Raw genomic sequence first — 26,253 nt, forward strand, 5'->3', positions numbered from 1 at the left:
AACAAATACAAAGAAAAGTTGCAGACCTAGAAACAGGATCTGTCGGCTTTTAGAGTAGGCACTGAACTGATGGGGAAGCAGAAAAAAGCTACCACAACCTGAGCCTTTAAAAGACACTGTTATCTGTCTAGTACTACTACTCTCATCTTGGTGGTAACTCCCCATTCATTACTAAGGTTTCCAGTACTGTTCCTATAGTTTCCAGCAAAGGGACATCTTATAACTAAGGTTTGAAAGTGAAGGAGCACTGTGCCCTTCCACTATCTCGATTATAGATTGGAAGAGAGCCAGAGGTTCTGGTGGTCCATTTGGGATTCTCTGCCACGGAGAAGACTGGAGTCCTGCACAGACTTGTAGCGCAGTTCTGTGCTCAGAACCCCACTATATCCAATTTTTCTTTGTCCTACACCAGTGTGAGAGAGTAGGATGTAGTCCACTGACTTCAGGGGAGGTTGCACAGGGCTTAAGTCACAGCAGAATGTAGCCATTGATTTTTTACTTCACAGCCTAGAATGGGCTGGAATGTTATGGAGACAGTGTACTTACCGGTAGATCCTGGAGAAAGCACAACAGTGATCCCTTTGGACAACTAAGGAATGGTAATGATGTGTTCTAAAGATAATCTTGTATATCCCTAGAAAAATAAATGGGAGTCATGTATGTGCATCCAAGGGGTGACTTTGGCGCTAAACCTTTGAAAATGTCTTTGCATTTATTAGTGCTTATAGTTTGTTATATGTACAGCTGCAGTAAATGTATTGCACAGTTCTGCAGTTTGTAGAAGTTTTATATCACAATCTCCCTCCCCCCCAAAAAAAAACAAAAAAAAAACAAAACGGATTGCCCAATTAATAAAAAGACAGTTTTACAAATGGTCTAGTTAATAAGCAATCAACTCCAAGTCTTCTATGCAGACACAAATGATTATATTTATTCCAGGAAATTAATTAATTTGGACATTGCTGAGTTATAATCAACCCTGTAAGACTGAAAGTTGTTAATATTGCATAGAATTGGTTTAACTTTAAAAATTTAGCAGCAAAATTTAGCTTCTATGAAAGAGAATTCACTAAGGTAAACAGCTGTTCAATGTTATATGTGACATCTATTTCAGACTAGACAGCATTTTAAAAATAACAGTATGAAAGTGCTCAGGTAAACAAATATACTAATTGAATGGTATTAAAAATGGCAAATCTGTCTTTTAGTAAGAAATCTGGGGGTTTTTTAATAATAAAAAAAATAGTGCTTTTATTCATCAGGTTGCACTTCCAGACCAAAGTATACAACCTATTTAGTCATTTTGTCTCATTTTCAAATGAATATGATTGGCATACTCCAAACACGCTGCTTTTAAGATAATTTACACCTGTCTTGCTCTTCAGTCAATTATGTAAAAGATCATTTTCAATCTGTCAGTAATATATAAACACATACTTACTGTTTTATAATTTATGGTGTTTTCTGTTAGGTTAACAGGACAATATTGTTTAGGGCCTGATCCTGTGTGATACTGAATTATTTCTGAGAGGCACTGATTATCTTTAACTTCCATGAACGTAAATAGGACTTAAGAGTCTTCCACCTGTATCAGGCCCTTAATCGCTAATGAATTGATTGTGTTAGCTGGTCTTAGTTTACTGACTAGAATAGCAGACGTGGTAATATGCAATAAACTGTTCTGTCACATTTGACTTGGGAAGAAGGATGATCTTGTGCTTCAAGTAAAGGACTGGAAGACAGGTGATCTGGGTGAACTTAGTGAAGTCATTTAGTCCTTCTGACTTAGTTTTCCTTCTGTAAAATGGAAATAATAATGCTTAATCTCCACTAAGGCTATTCTTTAACAGTTGTAAAAGCATGTTGCGATCCTGAGATGGAAAGTGATACAGAACTGCAAAATGTTATTTCACCGAAGAGAATTATAGGTGTTCAGCTAAATCACCAGAAAAACGTTAATTTACAAAGTCACAAAGTTGGTCTTTGCTAATTTAATAAATGTTTGATATGAGAGGATGAAACAACTAATATTAATAACAACATTGTGAATCTAGCCAGCTTTTGCTTTTAGTGACTGAAATGACACTACTGACTTGCTACATGATACATCCACGATATACAAGCATCTCTCTTTTTTGCTTTAAGGTGAAGAGTGTGATATTGATATAAATGACTGTGACAGCAATCCATGTCACCATGCTGGGACTTGCCTAGACCAACCCAATGGTTATACCTGCCATTGTCCACATGGCTGGGTTGGAGCAAATTGTGAAATACGTAAGTATTATGAAGACTGTTTCTGTGTTGTTATTAATATCCTTTTAATATATTTATAGCTCATTGTCCTGGAAACTTCTAATAATGGACTAAAATTATAGTAAAAGAATCTATATGCACTTCTTAAATAATACCTCACTATACACAGAAAGAAGGAAAATGCACTTTAAAAAGAACTATAATGTAGCAAAGTTGCATAAAATCCTGGATTTAATCTTTTACGCCAAAACTTTCTAACATGTCATTGATTTTTAGGTGCTTCTATTTCTGAGTGCTCAACTTTGAGACACCCGAGGCCTGATTTTCAGAAATGCTGAGTATCCATAACTTCAGCAGAAGTCAGTGTGAGCTGCAGATTCTCAGCACCTCTGTAAATTGGACTCAAAGTGTCTTTTGTTGGCCTCTTTGAAAATTTTGGTGGTGCACCCAGTGATCACAAATTTAATTTCACAACTGTGAATATACTTTAACTTGGTAAACGTAAAGCCTGTGGGCCTGATTTCAGAGACTCCCACTGACGTCAGTTGGAGTTGCAGATGCTCAGCACTTCTGAAAAGCAAGCTCTATGTTTATGTTTCACTGATGCCTTGTTTTTGGTCTTTGACAGCAGTTCTCTCTCCTTTACTGGGAAGCTTAACTGTATATTTGACCATTTCACTGTTCAGATACTACAATGAAATATCCCCTCCAAATACCAGATGGTTACACAGATTGATTTAAGGGCTCGCTGCTGCCCAGTGCAATTGCTGACTGTTGCATAAATAAATGCAAGATAAAAAATAATGAACAGAAAATTCTCAGGAGACTCCTGTCCTGCGTTAGCGAGAACCTGGCAGAATGTCACAAAGTTACTTCTGCATAACAGCTGGAGTAAAGCCAAAGAAGTGCAAGCGTAGTGAAGCATCTCTTTTATGATAATGGATTTGTATTTAGGACCATGTCTCCTTAGACATGCCCACTCTGCATCCAAACCCTTTCCTTTTAAAATCTTGTGCTTGAGACTGACTTCTACTCAGGCAATGGCTAAAGCTCAGCCTTACTTCCACTCAGAGGTCACCTCTGCTCATCCTTCTGCTGGAGCACAACTCCATGTTTTGTATCATGCAAGCATTTGCTAGATTAAGGCCTAAGTCTCTGCATTTGTTCTTCATGAATTCAGTTTCATTAATCAATCACAGGATAGCACAAATACAAATCACTAAAAGCACAATGTTGATGATATCAACCTCTTTAAGGGCTAAATTATCTCTGGTCCCTGTATAAAGTTTCCCTCACCATCTTGGGGTGTTTGGCAGGGTCTGTTGCAACCCCTTGATTTCTGCTAAATGCAAGGATTACTCCTGGCTAGCACTGCTGGCCACTCCCAAGACACTGGTGTCTCTCACCTTCTATCTGTAGGCAGTGCATGCTGCAGTCTGGGGAGCTCTTAGGTCAGTACCTTCTACAACTCTCTTATAAAGTTGCTTCTCTGAGGCAGAGATGAGCCTTCTACTTAATCAGTAAGGCAATACCATTCTGAGTGAAATGCATTTCCTGGAGTACCTTGATATTATAATCATTACATTACTATTACGTCATGTCAGATAAAAGGAAAAAAGGCAGAGCCATACACTTACTGGGTACTGCAAAGCCGACCTATGAAATCAGCAGCATCTGTTCAGGGATCCTCCTTTGAATCCAGAGTTCTAGAGCCACTGAGGGCTGGGTCCTTCCACACCAACAGCAGATTCTTGCATGTATAAGCACCAGGGGAAAAGTGATGAGTAGGACAGAGAGCGAAAGACGCCTCCTCTGCTGCACATATGACAAATTACTCCTGCCTGAGCAGAGGAGTAAAGCATGTGAGGAGACTGTGTTGCTTAAGGTACGTTTACATGGCAAAAAAGGTATGTTCTTAACTCAGGGTAGCTAACTCAGGTTAAAATAGCAGTGAAGACACAATTCAGCTTTTAATTCTCATTAGTAGCTTGAGTTCAACCGCAGGCTCTTCTATAGTCTTTAACTTGAGGTGCTAATCTAAGTTAAAAGCACATTTGGTGTGTCTTCACTGCTATTTTAACTAGACCCGAGTTAAGAACACACCCCAGTGTAGACATACACTATGTGCCTGATTAGCAAGACGAGGTTCATGCTTAAGCCCATGACTTCTCAGACATCCACTCTGCTCATTTACCCATTTGTAAATTTGCAAGTATGGGAGCTGGTGCACATGGAGGTGAAGACCTCAATCTGCTCACTGGGGAGAGCTATCTGCATCTCGTGCTTAACACTGCTTGCATTCAGACATGCAGCTCAAAGGGAGTTTTGCTATTGTCTTCAATGTGGTGAGCATTTCACCCGTTGTTTCTGAATGGTCAAGGACTGATCTTCACGCTATCCCTATCTTCCTTAAGCATTGCCTCCACCAGCAGTAACCCCTTGTTGGATCTCTTCTATAGCAGCTACTGGCACCAGTGAAGCTTACTACTGCAGTATAGTGAGACTTATTGTGCTAGTGTGTTTCATAGTCCCACTGACAGGGCCTAGTCCAACAGTTCTGTCTGTCTTCCACCCTGTTATCACTAGTGGTGGCTCATTATCTGAGCGTTAATGGCTTGGATAACATCATCTGCTGATGCTGCAGTCAGGAGCCATTCTACACGGGGATTTAATTATGCTTCTCAGGAGTATAGATTTTTCACAAGTTGACCAGTGTAGCTCAACCAGCTTAATTTTCTAGTGTAGACTAGGCCTCAGTTATGCATTAGGTCTGAATTTGGCCCATTGATTTTATATCTCAATTAACCTGCCTCAGTTTCAGCAGTGAATACCTCATTGTCAGAGCTTTGCAGGTCATCCATCATACAGCCTCAGCAATTCCCACATACTGATGAATACTGGTTTGGAAATTAAATTCACCATTGAAGCACTAGTCATTCTCCTGACTTGACTGACTCGAACATGTGATGAAGTCAAGTTCCAGATTTTCACAGAAGATGGAATGTTGTGGTGTAACTCAGCCACATTCGTAAATTGATAAAACTTAACCTTTTATGATGTTCTGCTGTTAGTCAGAAAGGAGGCTGGTGAGATTGTACATTGGTGAGATTGTTCTTTTTGGAGAACAATTGTCTGTCTAACATTGGCAGCTCTACATCCTGTGCAGCTTTCTCCCAACTGAGCCAACTATCTATTTCCCTGGGGTTATTGTTTTTACTGGTATTTCAGAGTTAAGGCACCTCAATTACCTATTAAACTATATCTTTTAACTATCTTCCAAATATTATCCAGACAATTAATTCAGCCAGAGATAATTTGCCTGCCAATGAAACCCCAAATTTATTAGATCATTTTGTGGTCTTTCCCAGTGACAGCAATGTATACTGAAAAACAATGGAATTAAAACTCAGTCATAGAGGGACACTGCAGCCAACCTGAGTTACAAAGTAGGAAAAAATTCCTATTAAAATGAAATGCTCTTGGCCAGTGAGGATAATTTAAGATATAAGTTTAAAACTGTGTATAAAATTGTCCATTTATAAACCACTGAGTGCCTGCACATTATCTTTTAGCACTAGTATCTTTTCAAACTCCACAGATATGGATAGTGTAATCAGCAAGAAAAGCTAAACTATAGTATTACTCAGAGAAGATCATTTATAGGGTAATCCTAGGACTATATATATATCATAATCTACGATCTTACTGAATCTTATCATTGTTGCTGTGGCAACTGAGATCATCATAAATTTGAGTCACCACCACTTTCTTCTTAACCATGGAATATATGCCATGCATCTTTTGGATTTTATCTATGGAAAAAGAACAGAAGAAATTCCTCACATCCTTCTTATCCAGAGATTGAAGACGTTGGGCCAGAATCAGATTTTCATTGCGTCCAGTAGAGATGTATCTGCTGACATTAGGTCTGAATTTGGCCAAGTGTATTTTACAATCTGAAAGAACTGTATGTCTGATAGATGTGCTATACAGCAAAAGCAGAGGCTCTTGCAAAATTGAAACAAACAAAACATAGCTGGGCCCTTTCATTCACTAGCAAGCAGAGTACATTAAAATATTAAATGCTCAGAAACATTAAATCATTAAATGCATTGTGGTCCAGATTAATCAGAATTTCACAGTTCTGTGCAAAAGCAAATACAAAGAAGCAGCCTTGAAAACTTACTCAGGTTTCCAGAGGGTACAAGATATTCTGAGCAAACACAAACTTGAAGAAATAGTGGCACCAATCCTTCATCATCTCCACAGAAACAAAGAACACCCACCCATTTACCTCTCTCTCAGCCTGTCTTACCCCACGTTATAACCTGACTTGTTTCTCGCACCTTTGTCCAAAGGATTTTCTTGTAGCTGTAACCTCCTCTTGCACCACTGCTATATGTGTAGAGTCAATAAGTAATCAGGACTCTGTCCCCAGATGCCACACAGCAGATGAACTCCTAAAATCAGTCATCCATGGGCAACAATATCCCAGAGGCACCTTATACATAATAAATAAGTGCATGTCCCTGCAGTATATGATTAAGTGCTTCGTCCTACTCTATTTTTAAGTCACTCAATCAGTGGGCCATTTGAGGATGGTGGATGGAATGTGACATGGCAGGTTCAATCACCAGGTGAAAATAAATTTGCATAATTATAGACACAGTGTCAGACTTCAGCAGTCCAAATAGCTCTTTATTCATTGAGATTGAGCACTGGTTCCAAGCCATTTGCAAGGCCTGCAGGAGCCATGAAAACATTTAGTACTATCCTAGCAGTTATAGGGAAAAAACCCAAACTCCACCCATAACACTTTAAAAGATTGCCAAGAATAAACAACGGATGTGGTAGAGGTGGTATTAAATTGGAGGTAGTTTGACCAGTGATAGAAACAACCAGATTTGAAGACAACAGGTAAGCAGTGGAGGATTCAAATTTTCCAGTCAGTTTAGACATCAGCAGTCATTTGATGAAGGGGGATGGAGCAGATAAGATTCAAGAAGTCACCTCCAAGCTAAGGGCTCAGTCTTTTCTTTAAGGCACCTTCCTGCAAGGAAACCACAAGAGGCATTCAGCCTCAGAGAGGACACCCAGGGGTGCACAATCTATGCATCTTCGGTACTGCAACCCCTTTATGAGGTCCAGCTTATTCAATGTGATCAGCCAGTTGTTTATATGTAGGGAGCTAAAGCCAGGATCTAACCTCCTTGTCCCTTTGGGGCACCATGCACCTAGGAGGGTAAGGAAGGGAGCAGTTTTTCCCCTTCCACACAAGGACTGCAATTGCAGTGGATCCTTCCACCTCGCCTCCCTCATGTACCTCTGTAAGGGCCAGGAACAGTCTGGCCCTAAATGAATCTTTGACTGTATTATCAAACCAAATCTATTGACTTACAGCCCAATCACCCAACATAGAACATGCAGAGACTTGGTCACCTTTATGTGATTTCCTGATGGGTTAAATAGCTGAAACGAAGTGGAAATATTTTGATGCAAAAATAATAGGTTTGTGTTAAAAGGCATCAGTCTAATGTGAGGATACAACAGGGCTATGCTGTCTCCTTATCTGGATCTCACACAGGGAGTACTGAAATGCTTTCTTTTCAAGTGAATCCCACTTATTTTATCAGGACAGACAACTGTAGTCTCCTGGGATGTGTTTCAGAGATTTAAGAACTGTTCCTTTTTGCTTGCTTGTATAGAAAGCATGGGAAGCTCAGAATCTGGGTTGCCTGTAATCAAGTACATTCTACTTGTTTATTGCTGTATATTTCACTGCTTGAATGACTTAATAGTTTAATAGTTGGTCTTTAATTTTTTGCAATTCCTATGAGGTATATTCTCATAAATCAATGAGAAAGTTACTCCACCCAGGGAGCCTCTTTTACCAGTGTTTGCAGTTGTTTTGCCCTAAAACAATTCTTCAACAAGGAGTCATTTAAATTTTTTAATTGTGTCCAAAGATGATTCTTATTTTTGCAAGTGAAGTAATAACAGCTGTCATTTTTATGTACCACTTTAAATTTGAGTGTTTCAAAGCTCTTGAGCAAGAAGATCTGAAGCATGATCTGGAAGTAAATACAAATCACTGCTGATAATACTTGCAGATGACACAAAGATCATTACAAAGAATGGTAAATAATGATGAGGACAGGGCAAGTCATATAGAGTGATCTGGTAAGTTGGATCCATTCAAACAAAATGCATTTTGATACAGCCAAATGCAAAGTCGTAAATCTAGATACAAAGAGTGCAGGCCATATCTCCAGAATGCGGGGCTTTATCCTGGAAACCAGCAACGCTGAAAACAGTGTTTAGGGGACGTTTTGGACAATACAGTATGAGGTTCCCGTGAAATGACATGGCAAACAGGGGAAATGCCCTTAGATGTATAAACAAGGGAGTAGTGCATGGAAGTAGAGGCGTGATTTTACCATTGCAGATAGCATTGGTGACACTGATACTGCATATAGTTCTGGTGCCCACATTTTTAAACAGCTGTTGAAAAATTAGTGAGGATGCAGAAAAGAGCCAAAAAATGATTCAAGAGCTAGAGAAAATGCCTTACAGCAAAAGACTTAAAGAACTTAATCTGTTTGAGAGGTGATTTGATTATGGTGTAGAAGTACATTCACAGGGAGCAAATGTCAGGTACTAAAGGACTTTAATCTAGCAGAGAAAATCATAAGAATGACCAGAAGTTAAAGCCAGACAAATTCAAATTAGAAGTCACACATCAATTTTTAACAGTGAGGGTGATAAACCATTGAACAAACTACCAAGGGAAGTGGTGGATTCTCCATCTCTAGAAGTCTTCAGATCAAGACTAGATACCTTTCTGGAAGACATGATTCAGTCAAACATAATCTATTAGGCTCAATCCCAGGGTAGTTGTGTGGAATTCTGTGAACTTAGTTTTATACAGGAGGACAAACTAGAAGATCTAATGCTTCCTTCTGACTTTGAAAACTATGAATAAACTATGAAAGTAGAGTTAATATCATCTCACAGATGGGAAAACGGAGGTACAGAGCAGTTAGGTGATTTGCTCAAGTTTATAGAGCAAATCATGGCAGAGCTGGTAATTAGAACCCTGCTCTTGTATCCATTGCAACTGATGATCATCAATCAGCAGTTACAGGGTCCTTCAGATTTTGTGATATTGGTATTTACAGCACAATAAATACAACTATATCCACAACTGAGCCTCAAATGTAAAATATAATTTTAAAGTAGAATATATTGGAAATGAATGTACCCAAACCTTCTATTCAGCAGGAAGAATATAAAATAACAATCCCTTCATTTATGTATGTCTGTGTTTATTTATTTATCATTGCCAGATCTGCAGTGGAAGTCTGGGCACATGGCAGAGAGTCTAACAAATATGCCTCGTCACTCCCTCTACATCATAATTGGAGCCCTCTGTGTCGCATTTGTTCTTATGCTGATCATTCTGATTGTGGGGATATGTCGCATCAGCCGCATTGAATACCAAGGTTCTTCAAGGCCAGCCTATGAGGAGTTCTACAACTGTAGAAGCATCGACAGTGAATTTAGTAGCGCAATTGCTTCTATCCGACATGCCAGGTTTGTTGTTAGGAAAGTGAAAGTAAATGGAGTCCCTTTGCTATATGTACTTCAAATTCTTGTGTAGTAACATGGTAGCGGCTAATATAAAGGATGTTCTACTTCCAAATGAAAATTTAGCATTACTTTAATTTCTCATCATTATATGTGGGCTATGGTCTGTGTGTCTGTTAAACTGTGTGAATCTAGTGCAGCTCCGTTAAAGGCAATGGAGTTACTCTGGATTTATGCAGCTTAATTGAGAGCTGAATCTTTCTCTTTACACCACTTTATAAGGTGTCACAGCTTGGGGAGTGTGCAAGTATTCTTTTTTTATTTTGTAAGTTTCTATTCTTCTCATTATATTTCCACATTTCAAAATCAACATATCAAAATTCCATACTTTATGTTGCATGTGCTTTGGGTAATAATAAATAATGCATTTGGGAACATTTTATTTGTATTGTTGCACATACTTTTCAAAATTATTTTGACACCTAACAAAACAAAATATTCCTAAATAATTCATCAAAATGTCAGTGGTTGATATTTGTGATTAAATCATTGGACCAGGACTCAGGCAATCTGGGATCAGTGCCCACCTCTGCCACAGATTCCCGATGTGATCCTGGCCAAGTCATTTAAACTTTCTGTGCCTCTGTTTTTCTATCCACAGAATGGGGATAATTCATATCTGCCTTGCAAGAGTATTGTGAGGATAAATCCTTTAATAGTTGTGAGTCAGTCACATACCATTGTGGTAGATGCAAGATAGATTAATTTGAAAAGCTTTTTAAAAGAAAGTTGCATGCATTTTGTTCAACACAGCACTCTAAATATAATTAATGAATGAAATGTATTTGAGATTAAAACATGTAGTTTGTGAGATAGTAATGACAGGTATCTTGCTGATACCATCAGCATGGAAGGCCATTGTATTAGTCTGTAAATCAGTTTCCATCCTGCTGATTCCATCCAGTGCTGATTTAACAAACAGAAGAAAACATTTGCTGTTTAAAGTAGACGTGTATAAACTGAATGTTTAATTTCAGTAGGCAGCCAAATAAGAACTGGAAATGGTGTTTGCCTGCAGCTAAAACAGAAGCCAAATAATGGACAGAACAACTAATGATACGTCGCATGCATTGTATGTGATCAGTGACTGCCAGGGATTAGTGATAAAAGTCAGTACCAGTCATTAAACAGGATTAAATTAGGTCAAGTGATGACAGGAGCTCCTCACCTTGTTTGCTCACCATGGTTACTTCTTGGCTCCTGGCTTTCCAGAGAACCCCACTTTCCTTCCATCTTTTGGCCATTCCTCCTGCCTGCTGCCTACTACCTGCTAGGAGCCATATACCAGTCAGGGATTGCTGAAATGAAGCCTACCCTGTCCATCCTCCTTTCCTGCCCCAACACACCCCCTGCAGCAGGAGCTGTATAGTGGATGGTATAGGAGGCAGCTATGCCATCTTCATACCCATGGAGGATTCCTCCTATGGCACAAATAGAACAAAAGGAGGCTCAGGACTGAATCCCATTGCTTTCTTCAATTACCATGCATTGATGATGACTCTTCTGGCATGATTCTCTTGTTGCTTATGACACTGTGGACCTGAAGTGTTTCCACTGAAGAGAATGGAGTAGACAGGCATAAAATGAGTGTGTGTGAAACTGGAATCACCCCCACTGATCCTGGAATACTTGACTTTCTTGTTCTGTAATCAGTCCAGTAAAAGGAATCAGCATCGTGGTATGTGTCATTTAATTATTTGTTTGCTTGACTAACATGAATTCCAACTCAGTGTCCTAAACATGGAGGGCTTAAGTTTGATTTTGCTTTATGGCAGAGTAAGTCTACTGACTTCTCTGGAGTTACTCTGATTTACCCCCGTATAAGTGAGATCAAAATCAGGATCTGAATACTGGAACCATTAGTATGCCAGGCAAAAGAATGATTTAGCAATGGTGTGATTGGTGGCCATATTTTCCCAGATTTTTACATTGTTCATTCTCGATGCAATAGAGTAAGGAAAAGTGGCCATTGGTAACATTTAAAGAGAATCTTGAAGCCTTCTGTACAGTAGAGATATGGAATCCAAATAAAAATTGTTCTTGCTGCTGGTGCTGTTCTTAGCAGCTGAATGTTTCGGAATAGTGTTTGGAGTGTCCCAAGTATAGTGCTTGCTCATCCCCTTCTTGGAGCTTCCTTCCCTACCCTGTCTAGCATCTCTTCCACTCATAGCCTACTGTTGTAGGGCCTTCTCTTTCCTGTGATGTTATCTTAGATGGGGAGGAATTCGCCTGGTGTCTGTAACCTTCCCTCTAGAACTTTATCTTCCAGGGGTGCTGGATGTTCATTCTCGCACCAACCTCTTTGGGGATTGAGAAGAAAGTGCGTGGCAAGGTAACTGCTCCTCCAGCCCCAGTGGAGGGCAGAGAACACTTTGTGGTTCAATGCCCCAATCTAAAGTCTTTTTTATAAGCTCATTCATCTTGACTCAAACGATTTTCAGTGCAAGTTGTTGACTGATGCGAGGGAAAAGATTTTTATATAGCATAAAATTATTTATTTCTCATTTTCCTTTTTTGGCAGCACACAAGTATTATTTGCAATCCAAATATTCCTTTTCATTGACATTAACTAGAATATTTTTCACAAAAATACAAATAAAGGTCCTTTTTATTTACAGGTTCTAGCAGTTCTCTCTCTCTCTCTCTCTCTCTCTCTCTTTAACTACTGAATGCAGGCCTCAAAAACATGTATGAATGCATTCCCAGTCTAAAGGCTTTTTTATGAGCTCATTCACCTTGACTCTCGCTGGTTATATTAAAAGGCCTTCCTTGGCACTATGCAGAGATTAATTCAGAGCAATCCACATAGGGAAAGGAAAGACCTCCAACAAACAGACCAGGTCCCAAGATTTGATAAATCTGACAGCGACACTGTGTAGAGCTGCCAAGCTGGTACTTTTCTGAGATTTAGAGTACAGACTGCAGTCTTTATTTCAGTTTTTCAGAAGCATAGAAAGCAGTATAAATTGGCACTATCAGAAAAGGAGAGGAACCACAATTTCATAGTTGATTTTTACACAGACATGTGTATATATATTGAGAATACCAAGTCTTAAATTTTCAAAAGTGACTTGTTTTAGGTGCTCAATTTGAGATGCATTAAAAGAGCCTGATATCCAAAGAACAGATTCTCAGCACTTTCTGAAAATCAGGCCCCTTTAAGGTGTCACAGTTGAGACACAATCACTACTCACTTTGGAAAATGTAGGCCTTGGTACTCTTTATATATACATGTGTGGGTGGATGTCAAATGAAGGATGTATTCTTTAAGTGTGTAATTTTTATCAGAATCAATAGTAGGTATACGTACAGGGAATAATAGGCTCCTAGTCAATAGAAAATTTTATACTCAAGATTGTCTTTTCGTTTTTTTCCAACTGCCTTGCCAAGGTCTTTCCAGTTTCATATGTTTTGTCCGAACTCTTACACCTATCTCTTAGGTTGTGACTGATCAAGTAACAGGGGTAGGTCACATTTAACGGTCCCGTTTAGTAGCTGATGCACAATTCTAAGTGCAAATATCTAGATCAGCATATTGGATCTAGTCCTATGCTGTACAGGTATGCAAAGTGGAGAAAAGGGTGTAGAAGCATCAGTGTGCAAAAAGAAGGGAAATATTACTAGAACATTTTAGTTCAAGGATTTTAAGTCTGGAAGGAAACTTGTTCATTTAGTCTGATGTCTTTCATAACACAGGACTCCCCGATATTAATTACTTCTTCAAGTCCTATAGCTGTGGTTAAAATAGAACATCCAATTTAGAAAAACATCCAATCTTGATTTAAAAATTCTCAGTGATGGAGAATAAACCATACCATTGGTAAGTTGTTCCAATGGTAATTATCCTCACTAGTAAAATATGTGCCTTATTTCTAGTCTGAATTTGTCTAATTTCAACTTCCAGCCACAGGATCTTGTTATACCTTTGTCTGCTAGATTGAAGAGCCCTCTGTTATCAAATTTATGTTCTCCATGTAAATACATATAGACTGTGATCAGTCAACCCTTAATCTTCTCTTTGATAAGCAAAATAGATTTAATTCCTTGAGTTTATCACTGTAAATCATGTTTTCCAGTCTTTTAATCGTTCTTGAGGCTCTTCTCTGAACCCTCTCTAATTTATCAACATCTTTCCTGAAGTGCAGACACTAGAACTGGACCGGGACAATATTCCAGCAGTGGCCACAGCAGTACCAAATACAGAAATAAAATAATCTCTCTACTACTTCCCAGTATTCCCATGTTAATATGTTCAAGGATCACATTAGCCCTTTTGGCCACAGAGGCACACTGGGAACCCCCGTTCAGCTGATTATCCATCACAACCTCCAAGTCTTTTTCAGTATCACTGTTTCCCAGGATGAAGTCTTCAAAACTCACAATTTCTAAGTCACAATTTCCAATGTGAATAGCTTACAGTAGCAGAGATGCTCTAGCTACCGTTTTCAGGCCTGAGGAAGAACTATGTAAAGCTTAAAAGCTTGTCCCTCCTACCAACAAGTTATTACCTCATATACCTTGTCTTTCTCAGTGTAAAGCTAATGTTTGTATGCATGAAAGGAACTAAATGAGAGTCTAAAATTAGAGGAATATCTTGTAGGTAAGGCATTCTATGTCACTTTCAGAGTCTTACGTGGTGGAGCCCTGTAAGAAAAATAGACTTGTGGTCTTCTCTATCTCTTTATCCTTATTATTCTATTTCTTTATTTAAAACCCCTACAGTTACTTAGAAATAACTATTTCTGAAGGCATTTTTCTACTGTCAAGTCATATCTACAGCATATTTAATAAATGTTCATGAGAGCGATACACTAAAAGGCATTCATGTTTTATCAGCATTCCAAATTTGGATAGAATCTTGGCAGTTTCAACCTGCCTCTCAAATGGATATATCTAGTCAGTAAAACCGTACCAGTTGAATTATTTGACACTTCATCTGCCAGTTCACAATTGGACCTGACTATACAATTTTATCTATTTCCGAAGAGGGGGAAGAAACAATGAAAGGTGTGTGGTAACTGTGTCATATGACATCAGGAAACCTCAATGTTGTTTGGAAGTGTTATTCTCTTAAAGTGAAATTCTGGGTCCATTGTAGTCAGTGAGTGCGTCTCCAGTGATTTCAACAGAGCTAGGATTTCATCCTTAGTGTCTGATTTTGATTCTATTGAATTCAGTCATAAAACCCTCAATGACTTGGGATGAAGAATCTGCTTCTGGTTTCTGGGATCCATATAGTTCAAACATTCCAGTGATAGATCTCTCTGTGTTTTCACTATTGAATGCAAGAAATACTACAATATGGTTTAGAATTTACAGTTTCCCCTAAAGTTTTTCTGACAGTGAGCCATGAATCAATGGATTATTACAATTAATGTGTACATGCTTCTGTTTGTCACCAAAGCCTTTTTTATATTCTTATTTTAGGTTTGGAAAGAAATCCCGACCTGCAATGTACGATGCAACTCCCATTGCTTATGAAGATTACAGCCCTGATGACAAACCTTTGGTCACGCTAATTAAAACAAAAGATTTGTAATCGATCGTATCTTTTTCGGATTATTTTTCAAAAGGATGGGCTACTAAACTAATTTAAATATTTTTAAGAAGAAAGCGTGAGAAATTTAAAATGTTAGATGTTTCAGAATTTTCTGTAGAATATTTAAGAACTAATTTTCTGCAGCTTTTAGTCTGAAAAAAATATTTTAAAACTGAGTGCTTGAAACTCATGGATTACATTTTAATGTACCCTCAGCTCTATAAATTGTTAGCTTATAATAGTGTATTCTTTTTTCATGGTAGACACTATTGATAAACCCAGATGAATTTCTGTGGTTGTTACAGAGCAGAATATAGTAAGTTTATTCAAGGAAGAGTTCCTTTTTGACATTTCAGTGCCAGCTTTCTCGGTAGAGATAGGAAAAAGTGAAAAATAATATGATGCATAATATATCCATTAATTAAAAGGAAAGTCTAAAATGTTTGTGTTGTGAAAAAGAAATTAGTAAAATTTATTATTCCTAACCTGAATGAATTAGCTTTTGACTTATTCCGTGCATGGATAGATAACCTATTTCTGCATTATTTTTCTGGAAGTTGCTGAAACATACTTTTGAGTTGATGTTTTATCATTTTTGTAATAGTATTCAAGGTAGGCCTTGTAAAAATAATATATAATTAAAGTGCCTGTGAAGGCAAACTAAGGACCTGATCCTGAAACCATTGAAATCAGTGGCAAAACTGCCGTTGACTTCAGTGTATGCAGGCTCTGGCCCTAGTATTGGATTGAATCTATATTTTTCTTTAAAAGTCAAGGTTTTTATATTGTGAGTAAACTAAGCCTGTAGTTTGAGTTGTTTGTTTCTCAAAGGTTGTTAATGTACATTACTGTTTCATTCAGTATGGTGTATTTCTCATGGTGCATCTTATTTATACACAGTATAGTTTTTCTGTGGCTGCCTTTGATTGCTTATGTGCTTCTTCAAATTCTTGCTTATTTCAGAAAATATTAAATAAATGTTATCAAGTCAAGGTTGCATCTGATCTGTCCATTTTCCTGCATTTCAAGTTACACAAAGTCTCTACATTTGAAAGGACCTGAAACAAGTGTGAGTGAGCAAGAGAGAGAGAGAAAGAGAGTGTGTGTGTGTGTGTTGCACTTTACAGTGTGGTGGTTAGGGCACTGGCCTGGGATGTGGCCAGGTTCAAGGTCTTTCTCTGCTTGATTCAGAGTGACCTGGGATGAAAATCTCTGCTCTCAGTCAAGCAGAGCAGCGACTTGAACCTGGATATCTCATGTCCTGGGCCAGTACATGCATACACACCATCAAATTTTGAAACTTCAGAAGTTACTGTGAAATGGAATTGTCATCCAGTCAGCTCTAGAAATTAACGCATTAAAATTTGGGACAAGGCAAGAGTTCAGTGGGACATAGATCAAACCTAGGAACAGAAACATGGGGTTTCCAGTTTTGCCTGCAATGTGAAAGGTGGCGATCCTAATTTGAGCTTTCCAAAGCAGAATGAACACAGTGCTTGTAAACCAGGCCTCAGTCTGCCAATTCATTCCACATGGGCAGCCACAGAAATATGCAGTTATAGAATTCGGTGTGACTTTCACTCTGCACTTAAGAGAAGCCCACTATTGGCATAGCGAGGTGTCCACATCAGGATTGAGAGGATGTGGCGTAACTGCCTGGAGAAATTTGCACAATGCCTGTTCACTGTCTGACTTCAGCCAGCGCTATTAGTTCCTCACATCTGTGAACAGTGAGAAACAAATCACTGCCCTCCAAATTATGTTCTGATAAATCAAAAGAAGATCCTGCCCTCTGCTGCGTGGGAGCATAGAATGGGGGTGAATCTCGATCCCAGCTCTCCCTTGCAAGGAACGGGGAATTGGCAGTGCTCTTGCACCAGTGAGTTTTTCATCCCAGAGGGAGTATGGTCTGCTGGCTAGTAGATGTGTCCCACAAAGGGCCAATGGCAGCCCTGGGGATTGTTTCACCCACCTCAACTAACACAGAGATCCCCGGAGTTCAGCCACTGCTGTAGGCTCCATAATTTGCCCTTAATGACAAATGAAATATAATCAGTCAAGAAGGCAGATACGTAACTGCCCCGTTTTAATATTTTTATTAGTGGTTGGAGCATATCTGGTCTGGTTCTCTGAGTTGTGAATTCCTTGTTTTTACTGTTTCCAGTTGCATCCATTGGAAGAGATCCAATCTATTTTCTGCTTCTTACACTAACATACAGGCAGAATGTGGACATATTATTTTGGTGAATTAAAATGCGGGGGTGGGGTGGGCTGTATTTAAAATGTACAGATTACATTTTAGTCCAAAAACTAAAAATAGTGAAGAGAGAATAAATACAGCAGGAGCAAGTCAAATTTTTAAAGCATGTGAGAAAAAGAAGGGAAGCAAAGCAAAACAAAAATGTAGCATGTACAAATGTCAGTTCTCTCTGCTAATATGAAACATCGTAACTTGCTTTCTAAATGGACTAAGTAAGTAGTCATTGTCAGGATCTACTGAACTGTAAATCTACATGTTAATAAGACCAAAACCATTTGAGTTATATAAATGCCAAATACACATTAAAAATCCAAACTCCACTGCACCCTTGTAACTAATAAAATAGATTTTACTGAATTTTGGCTAAGCCAGTAACTTTCAGAAAGAGACTTAATGACCTAAACGACTGAATGATCTAAAACCAGCAGCTAAGTTTGGAAGTGAAATTTTGCATGCACAATCATAACAGTTTGCACATACAAACTGGGCAGATGTCTGGCTCCCTGTTTTGCATACCTACAAAATCTGCAATTCCTTGTTCCACTCCTTCCAGCATGGTTTGGAGGTGCTTATTGCTGGGGCATTCCAAGTGCAGTCATGGTTTGGGAGACCCTCACAGGAGCAGTGCTCTCCAGAGGCCATGGAGGGGCAGCTTTTCTGTTATCAGACCCTTTTAGAGGGTATTTGATTTTTAAATGATTTACCAAATAAATATAAAGGAAATAATAGTTCTTAGAATTTTAATCCCTGCAATAATAAAAATACTGGCTTTTCTTTATTAAATCTGAGAATCTATATGTGAGTGTGGAAACAAGCAACCTTCTATCCTTTGAAGAAGTGTACTACTTAATCATCTGTATTTTACAAGGGAGATGTTGCAATGAGCAATAGCCTCTCTGAATACAAATCATTCCTTGATAATGATTCTAAACCATTCTGTATCTCTCCCAAGTAACTGATCTGAAAGATAAGTAATTTGCAAGGAGCCTAGCTTTCTGTGAACATGGCGCCTCTAGCTTCTGTAAATCATCCTGTGCTGCTCATGAATTGCTTTAGAAATTACTTTAGCTTCTTTCCATTTATTTTTCTTAAACTCTGACAGCATCCTATATGCGTGCTGTGCATATATCTGCATTTCAGAAACATTTGTGAGGGGCTTCCAAAGTGACCACAGACCTGGAGGGCAGAAACCTTTCCAGGGTTCTCATCCAAGTGCTGATGCTGATTTGGGCCAGTCACTTAGTCTCTCTGTCTGCCTCATCATGCTTTTCTGGGGCTGGGGAAGTGCACTAGTAATTTCCTCAAAGTGAGAGGGGTTTAATGTTTCTTTGGAGAAATGTTAACTTTTACACAGATTTCCTATTGCAAATCCACCATGTGCTGAGGGGAATATACTTTATGTGCTGCTCCATGCCTTCTCAACCTACAGAACCTGAGTGTGCTCTGAACCGGCTCTCTCCACTTTGACACACTCTCCAAATTTTGCCTACAAATATTTGTTCTCCACTCTGCATAAATAGAGGAAAACATCCCTGGGCTTGTTTTTCCCAACGGTATAATTCTTACTCACCTTATTGGGTGCGGTGACATTTGTATTCAGTACATGGCTTAATATTGTTACATACACACTGACAAAGGCTCATGTTCAGTTTTAATCTTTATACTGCGTATGGCCAAAAACAATACTCAGGGAGGAATGCAATATGTAGCCTCGTCCCTGTGGTTGGAATAATTGCAGCAGAATGCAAGTGCAAAACTAAGAGGCGAAGGGGCAAAACAGATGAGCACAATGGCCATATAATAGCTGTGGTATTTAAAAATAGATCTAAAGGACCAACATTACAATACACAGCAGTGACCCCATTCATGCAGTTTTGTCTAAGGTAAATGATGAGGTTAGCTCTATAGCTGCAATCTGCCCTAGCGCAGATCTGTCTTTACTACAGGAAATACTTCGGGTATTTAAATACTGGGGTTATCTAACTGCATGTACTTAATTAAGGTCTGAGGCACATGGAGCCTTTGTCCTCATCTTGCAAGGGCCGTGTGAGGGCCAGCCACATTTGCAATCCTTGCACTTTGCAGATACTGGGACTGCTCCTTTCCTACAGCCCAAGGGAGATAATCTACCCTGCAGTGGGTGGGGAGTAAACAGCCCTTGAAGGGCTAAGCACACCCCCCCTGAATGAAAAGAATTCTGCCTGCCTGAGGCAAACTAGCTCTCTGAGCTTCTCCAAGGGTGGGGGGGGGGAGCTCGCCATTGTTCCTTACTCTGGCCTGCATGCAGTTTGCACAGGCTAGCTGTTACACGTTGAAGGCAGTCGACACATTAAGGGCTACCGCTCTACCTTGCTATTATATTAAATGAGGGGGTGCTTTAGAAACATGTTGTAATATTAAAAATAGTAGAGCATGTATAGGTAGCTAAGCATCTGCATTAACATCCTGTGAGCAACAGGAGGCAGGATATAGCACTACTCTAAGTAGGGAATAGAACACAAATAATGCCTGTTTAAATTTCTAATTGCATTGCTATCAAATAATAATTCCCTCAGATGAGCCACTGTTTGGAGGGACATTAACTAAGAGGAAGGAGGGAGAGTGCTGTGGAATTCCTTCAGAACTTACTGGGATGCTGGGTAAGTATTTGGGTGAGATAAAAGCCTCTGTAAATGCTGTTTATTTCTCTAACATTTCCGTATTATCAGAGTAACCAAGCAACAGGCTCAGAGTGGCCTCAGGATTAAGGGCTGTTACTCCAGGGTGATTTGCAAGTGGTTAAAATCAGGTCGTGGTCACTCCCTGCCAAGATTAGACCTAAAGACGAGCTCTGTGGAGCTTGAAAACATGTCTCTTTCACCAACAGGTGGTCCAATACAAGATATTACCTCACTCACCGTATCCCTCTAAGATAAGTCTAATCTAATATGAATCCATGTCTGAGTTAACACACATGAAAATATCACGAGTCTGTGTCTTCTGTCATTTACACTGGCATAAATTGTAGGTAACCCCAGTGACACACATGGAGCTAGTAGGCGGATTTTCCACTGGCTTCTATGCGTAGGCACCTTTGAAAATCAGTGGGAGTTAGGTGCTTTTGCAAATCCTACAAGGCATCTCTCTGCATCTTTAGATGCCTAAATACCTTTAAAAATCTGGCCCTAAGGATACAACAGGAAGGAGTCAGACAAAAGCTGACCAGTTCAGTAAGATCTCTCACGGAGATTACAGCTGTGGTATGTTCAGTGCTGTCATCTTCATTTTGGGAAAAAAGCTTGGCCTTTCTCCAGCAGGTCTTTGTTGAGAAATGCTTGAGCAGCTCTCATACCCCAGAAGATGTATATTTTTCTCTTTCCATAACATTGGGCGCTTGATGAGAATAAATCCAGCACATCTGAACATTGCTCCATTAGGAGTGGAATGAAATATCCACTCGTTGCTTGTGTTATTATATCAGCTTTAAATGTGAGGGGAGCTATTTTACCCTCTATTAGATTGTCCCCTGCATCATCCAGAGTGCCTTTGAGATTCTGTTCTTACTTAGACACAGTCCAGATCATCCTGAGTTTTTGTTGAATAGTGGAATGTCTTTATTGTTTAATTCACTGGGTGCAGAAATAGGCCCTCCATAAGGATGGGCAGACCAAGGTTATCTTCCCTTCAGGTTTCTCCAGCACGGCCTTGTTCAAGTGTTTGTTATAATGAAGCTTGTTGCCAAATTAAATCTTTCATTAGTTCCGCCATGTTGCAAAACTCCACAATATTAGTCGCCCAACTGACCATGGGTGCAATTCTGCTATCTTAGTTGTGCACCGCCCTCCTATTATTGACTTCAGTGAGAGCTTTGTGCCGTATTGGGCCCCATACTATCAGCCTCTCCTGGCACATAGTTTCTTTCCTAGGGCACTTAGGGCTCAAATGAAAACCATGATAAGAAGAGGGCGGTTTCAGTCTCTGTGGTCTCTTCCCGTGTGTATAATTATATTGCCAGGTTATATTTTAACAAGAGAAAGTAAGTTCACCTGGTTCAAGGATCTCTAAAAGATCTCTCCCAGGACCCCTGCCCTCTTTTCTGGCACAGTGCTGTGGAAAGATGATGGTAAGTGCTGACTCTTCTAGGCATCTCACATGTGGGATTTGACAGGTGTGATTTTATCTAATTTGCACAGTGTGGCCCATTATCCCTTTCATGCTCTCCACCGAGAAAGTGAGCAGGAAGAGAGGAAAAGGCAACAAACCTTATAAATGATAAATAGCAACATGGAAAAATGGACCTGATCCTCCTCCTACTTTCCCACGCTCTTCATTAGCACATTCCGCCCTCCATTCCCTGAGCCCTTGGGCTAAATCCCTGCAGGCACTGGCGCACACCTTATTGCCGTTGTAGGGTGTGAGGGGCACAAAGCAACCCCATACCCTGCTCATGGGGCTGGCTGAGGACTGGCTTTCAGCTGATTTAGAGCAGCCTACAGGTTGTGATTGCTTACCCTAGAGCTCATTATGCTTATGAGGATCATTAGATAGCAGTGTGCACCAGTTGGGGCCCCAAGATGGCCCCTCTAATGCCTGACATGCCTCTTAGTGCGCGGGCATGGCGAAAACTCAAAGGAGTTGGCGTAGACTCAGCTAAATATTTCCCTACTCCTTGGCTGCCCATTCAGGGCAGCTTTAAGGGCCTTTCTGCAGTTTAGAGGGACTTCCATGTAAGCCAACATCTGACCCCTTATTTTTACATCCCTTCTCCTCTTACTGTTGCTCATTTTCTTAGGGTTTGGAATAGCTACAATCAGGTGCACTGGGAGCAGGTAACTTCCTGTGATGTAGAGCAGATCAACCAATGGAAACAAACAATATCCCATAAATTAGCTGTGTGGGCTCATTCTCCTATATCACTTCTGCAGTGCAAAACGGGGGACAAACATTAACTCTCTGCAAAAGTCAGGTTTCCAGACTGCTATGTATCTGTGGGGATTCCAGTTTTAAACTCCTTTTAATGATTTTATAATAAGACAATTATTATAAATAATCTTCCTCATTAGGGAAAAATAAACCACCAAACAAGCTCTGTTTCGGGAAATCATTGGTGAAAGAATATAAATAAATAAACAAACATGTTGAGCAAACATCTTAATGTGAAGAGCTGAGAAGAGCAGGCAGCAAAGTGAATCATTTAGGAAAATAAACTGGTCTGTTGTGCTTCAATATTGTGGTTTGCTTCAATAGCAGATCAGAAATAATCCAACGAAGATGATCTGCAGGGGCTCTCTGACCTTGGACTTTCTGCTACAGATCCCACATAGTGGGGAGGGGAACTCTTTTTGATCAGTCTGAAATCAAATGAGACTATTCAGGAAGATGGCCATCCCCCAGGTTGTTCTGTGTATCTGCAGCTGGTTTTGGCTCTTATTCTCGTCATATCTATTTCTTTGCAGTCGCACGCACTGTGCCCTTGCTATTAAAACAGCAGTTCAGCCTGTGCAGTCTTTTCCACCTTCCTGGAGGAGAGTCAACAAGACTGCAGCAACCCACACTGGGAGATTCTATGGGAAGCCAGGCTTTGGAATTCTCGCTCTCACTGTTAGCAAAGCCGACGGCCTCATTCTGATCTCACAGTGAAGTGCATCACAATTCGCTTTATCCATCAGTTAAAAAGCCGAGTGAGAAGGACCTGATGTACATCTTAAATTGCCTTCAGTGGAGTTATTCTGAATTTATGCCAGCATAACACAGATCAATATCTGGGCCTTTGAGCCAAATTCGGGACTGATGTGACTTGGGGTGTACATTACCCCCATTTTCTGACCAATTTAAACCCAGTGGGTAAGTGGAAAGTAGTATGGTGTAACTACATGGATTTGGTATGTAGCAGGTGCAATTTAGATTTATCTGAGCCATAGGAAATGGGGGCAGGAATACCTGTCAATGTTAGTTGCCTATGCTGAAACCAACGCTAGTTAATGGTTAAATCCTATAGGACTCTATTCTTTCTTCTCTCTTCAGTTGTATGCAATGGATGGGGCCCTATGAGGTGAAGGAAAGACTGCTTCACCCTCTTCACCTCTCCAAGACACAACAGTCTTATGGAGAAGATGCAGCTGTGCCCAGGATGAGGACCAATGAAGGTTCACACAAGAGCGCCTGGATGTGAAACTCTACTGAAGGAGATCAGGATGAAACTGGGTCTTGTCTTGTGACAGATTTCTTGGCACAGTGGAGCCTCTTCTCACACTTACACTTTCCCTGGAGAAAGACACTCTGTGGAATGCAACCACATAAAGGAAGCAGAAATCACCTTCCCAGCAGAACGCTGCTGAGACTTGGCTCCTGGTATCCACTGCTTAAGTATCATGTTGATTGATGCCCTAAAAATACATTGGTAGAATATGACACTTTCAGCCTAAATTGACCTCATGTCATTTTGCTGGTCTTGAGCCATGACTTCACAGTTTTGCCTCTGTTTCACTGAGTCTTTCTTTCAGAACAATCATCTTTTGCCCCATTTTGGGGGTTTAGAGAGAGAATCGTATTCAGGAACATTTTGGATGTTTTCCTTGAAGGAAAATGTCCAAACCTTCTTATAAGAACAGGGACAGAATATGTTCCTGCTGAAATATTATTACAAAATATTTCTGCTGAAACATTAGGGCAGTGACTGGAATGAAACAAGGTGAGATGGAGCTGGCATGTGGATTTATCCATTTGGGGGAAAAAGGAGAAGCAGCATTTCTCAGAATCCAACAGCGGGGCCAGTTACTAGTTTAAGTAAAAAGGCTTTGTGAAACTCAACCATTTGCATTGTACATTAAGCGTTTTTAAATTCTAAATATTTGTTGCTGTGCCAGTGAGGTACACAAGGCAGTCTTCAGACTCTTGTGAGGAAGGTTTGTCTAGAACAGTGGTCTTCAACCTTTTTTCATCTGTGGACCCCGTACAAATTTTGAATGGAGGTGCAGACCCCTTTGGAAAGCTTAGACATAGTTTTTGTAAAACCATTGTCCTAGAATTATTGTTGTATGAGGAGGAGGAAGCCACAACTGGTGTTCTATTCCTGGATCTGCCACTGTTCTTCAGTAAGTTACTTAGGATACATCTACACTGATGGCGGCAAAGTCGCCACTGTCAGATCGACCTATCTGGATCGATTGAGCGGTCAGTGAAGACCCGCTCAATCAATCTAGGAGTTGATGCTGTTAATCCACCCTGTAAGGTGCTGTAGTGCTGTGTCGATGGGAACTGTGTTCCTGTCAGCGCAGTGCAGTGAAGGCGGTGCGTAGAAGGGAAGCACAACAGTCGACGGGAGTCACACAAGCTACTCTGCATAGCTTGCGTAACTCCCATCGACTGCCGCCAAATCGCCGGGTAAATGTAGACCAAGCCTCTATCTTTTAGTGCTTGAGTTTACTATAAGTGCAAATTGTGTATAGTAACACTTACCTTCCTTGCTGTGTGAGAACTAATGAATGTCCCTAAAGCACTTTGAGATTCTTACATGAAAGGCATTTTACATAAATACAGATGACCATGAAAGAAGAGTCCTTGGAAAGTTTCTTCAAGCTGACAGCCACATTCACTGCATTTTAGTGCATGTGGGCTTTATGGATGTCACATAAAAACTAGCACAGATAATATCAGACCAGAAGTACAGCATGATTCATGCCTCGTGCGATGGTGGAACAATCTTGATTATAGACAGCCATTGTATACCCAGTTGCACAAACTTGGTTGAACATTCCTTCCCACTTCCTCTGGGCAAGTTTTTAGTTTGTGCATACGCACCATTTCTTGAAATAGTCTGCCCATCTAATGCCTTAATATGAGTTCTGGTATTAAGTGAGTTGAAATATCTATTGCAAGTATCATTAAAAAAAAACCCAATGTAGTTACTAGCAACTGCAGTATAAGAATTACATGTTATACTCCTGGGCATCTGAAACAAGATTCAGAATCTCTGAGCCATTATTCAGCTTTCATCTGCAGATCAGACTACCTACAGACTTCAAGAAAAGAAATAGGTAATGAATATTAGGACTTGAGGGGCCTGTTTCCTAATGTGTGGCGCTCCAATACCTTCAGCAAATTTCCACCTGGCATTGTTTTGGCTCTTGATGTAGAAAGTCATGAACACATCATGCTATTTCTTAAATCTTTTTAAAATGTCAGTGTGCCTACTAAAATGGATTGAGAAGGTGAGCACACACGGAGTGAATTTCAGGTCTGTTTTTGTTTAATTTTAAATTAAAACAAATTCTTAAAAAAAAAACAAACCCCAGAAGCAGGCAGCCACAAAACAAAAACAGAAACCCTAGAGCAAAACAAAACCTCCCAAACGCTAACATTTATCTAATACCTGCCTCACGGGCACGGTGTTCTTTATTCAATGATAAATAAAGCATTTCTGGCTCCTCAGAGGAAAGGGGTTACCGAAGTGCAAAGTTTTGTCACTCTTTTACTAGCATAACCTGGAGCCAACTGCAGGAATCATAAAAGAAACATTAACACAAGTGGAACTAGTCGGGATCCAAACAGAATTTCTTTATTCTAGAAGTTC

At 39.8% G+C, this 26,253-nt stretch overlaps 1 protein-coding gene across 1 annotated transcript in view; it reads left to right on the forward strand.

Moving 5' to 3' along the window:
• The window catches only part of DNER (delta/notch like EGF repeat containing), a 215,930-nt gene extending 199,496 nt beyond the window's left edge, over positions 1 to 16,434 (forward strand). The window contains 3 exon segments of the mRNA XM_067558948.1: positions 2,146 to 2,277; positions 9,603 to 9,849; positions 15,331 to 16,434. Of these exon segments, the coding sequence (XP_067415049.1) occupies positions 2,146 to 2,277; positions 9,603 to 9,849; positions 15,331 to 15,442 (491 nt within the window). The 3' untranslated portion in view covers positions 15,443 to 16,434.
• Positions 16,435 to 26,253: the final 9,819 nt, after the last annotated feature.

The sequence above is a fragment of the Emydura macquarii genome, unplaced genomic scaffold (assembly GCF_026122565.2).
Source record: "Emydura macquarii macquarii isolate MOO-44397 ecotype Brisbane River unplaced genomic scaffold, CSIRO-AGI_Emac_v2 contig_18, whole genome shotgun sequence".
Lineage (NCBI taxonomy): Eukaryota > Metazoa > Chordata > Testudines > Chelidae > Emydura > Emydura macquarii.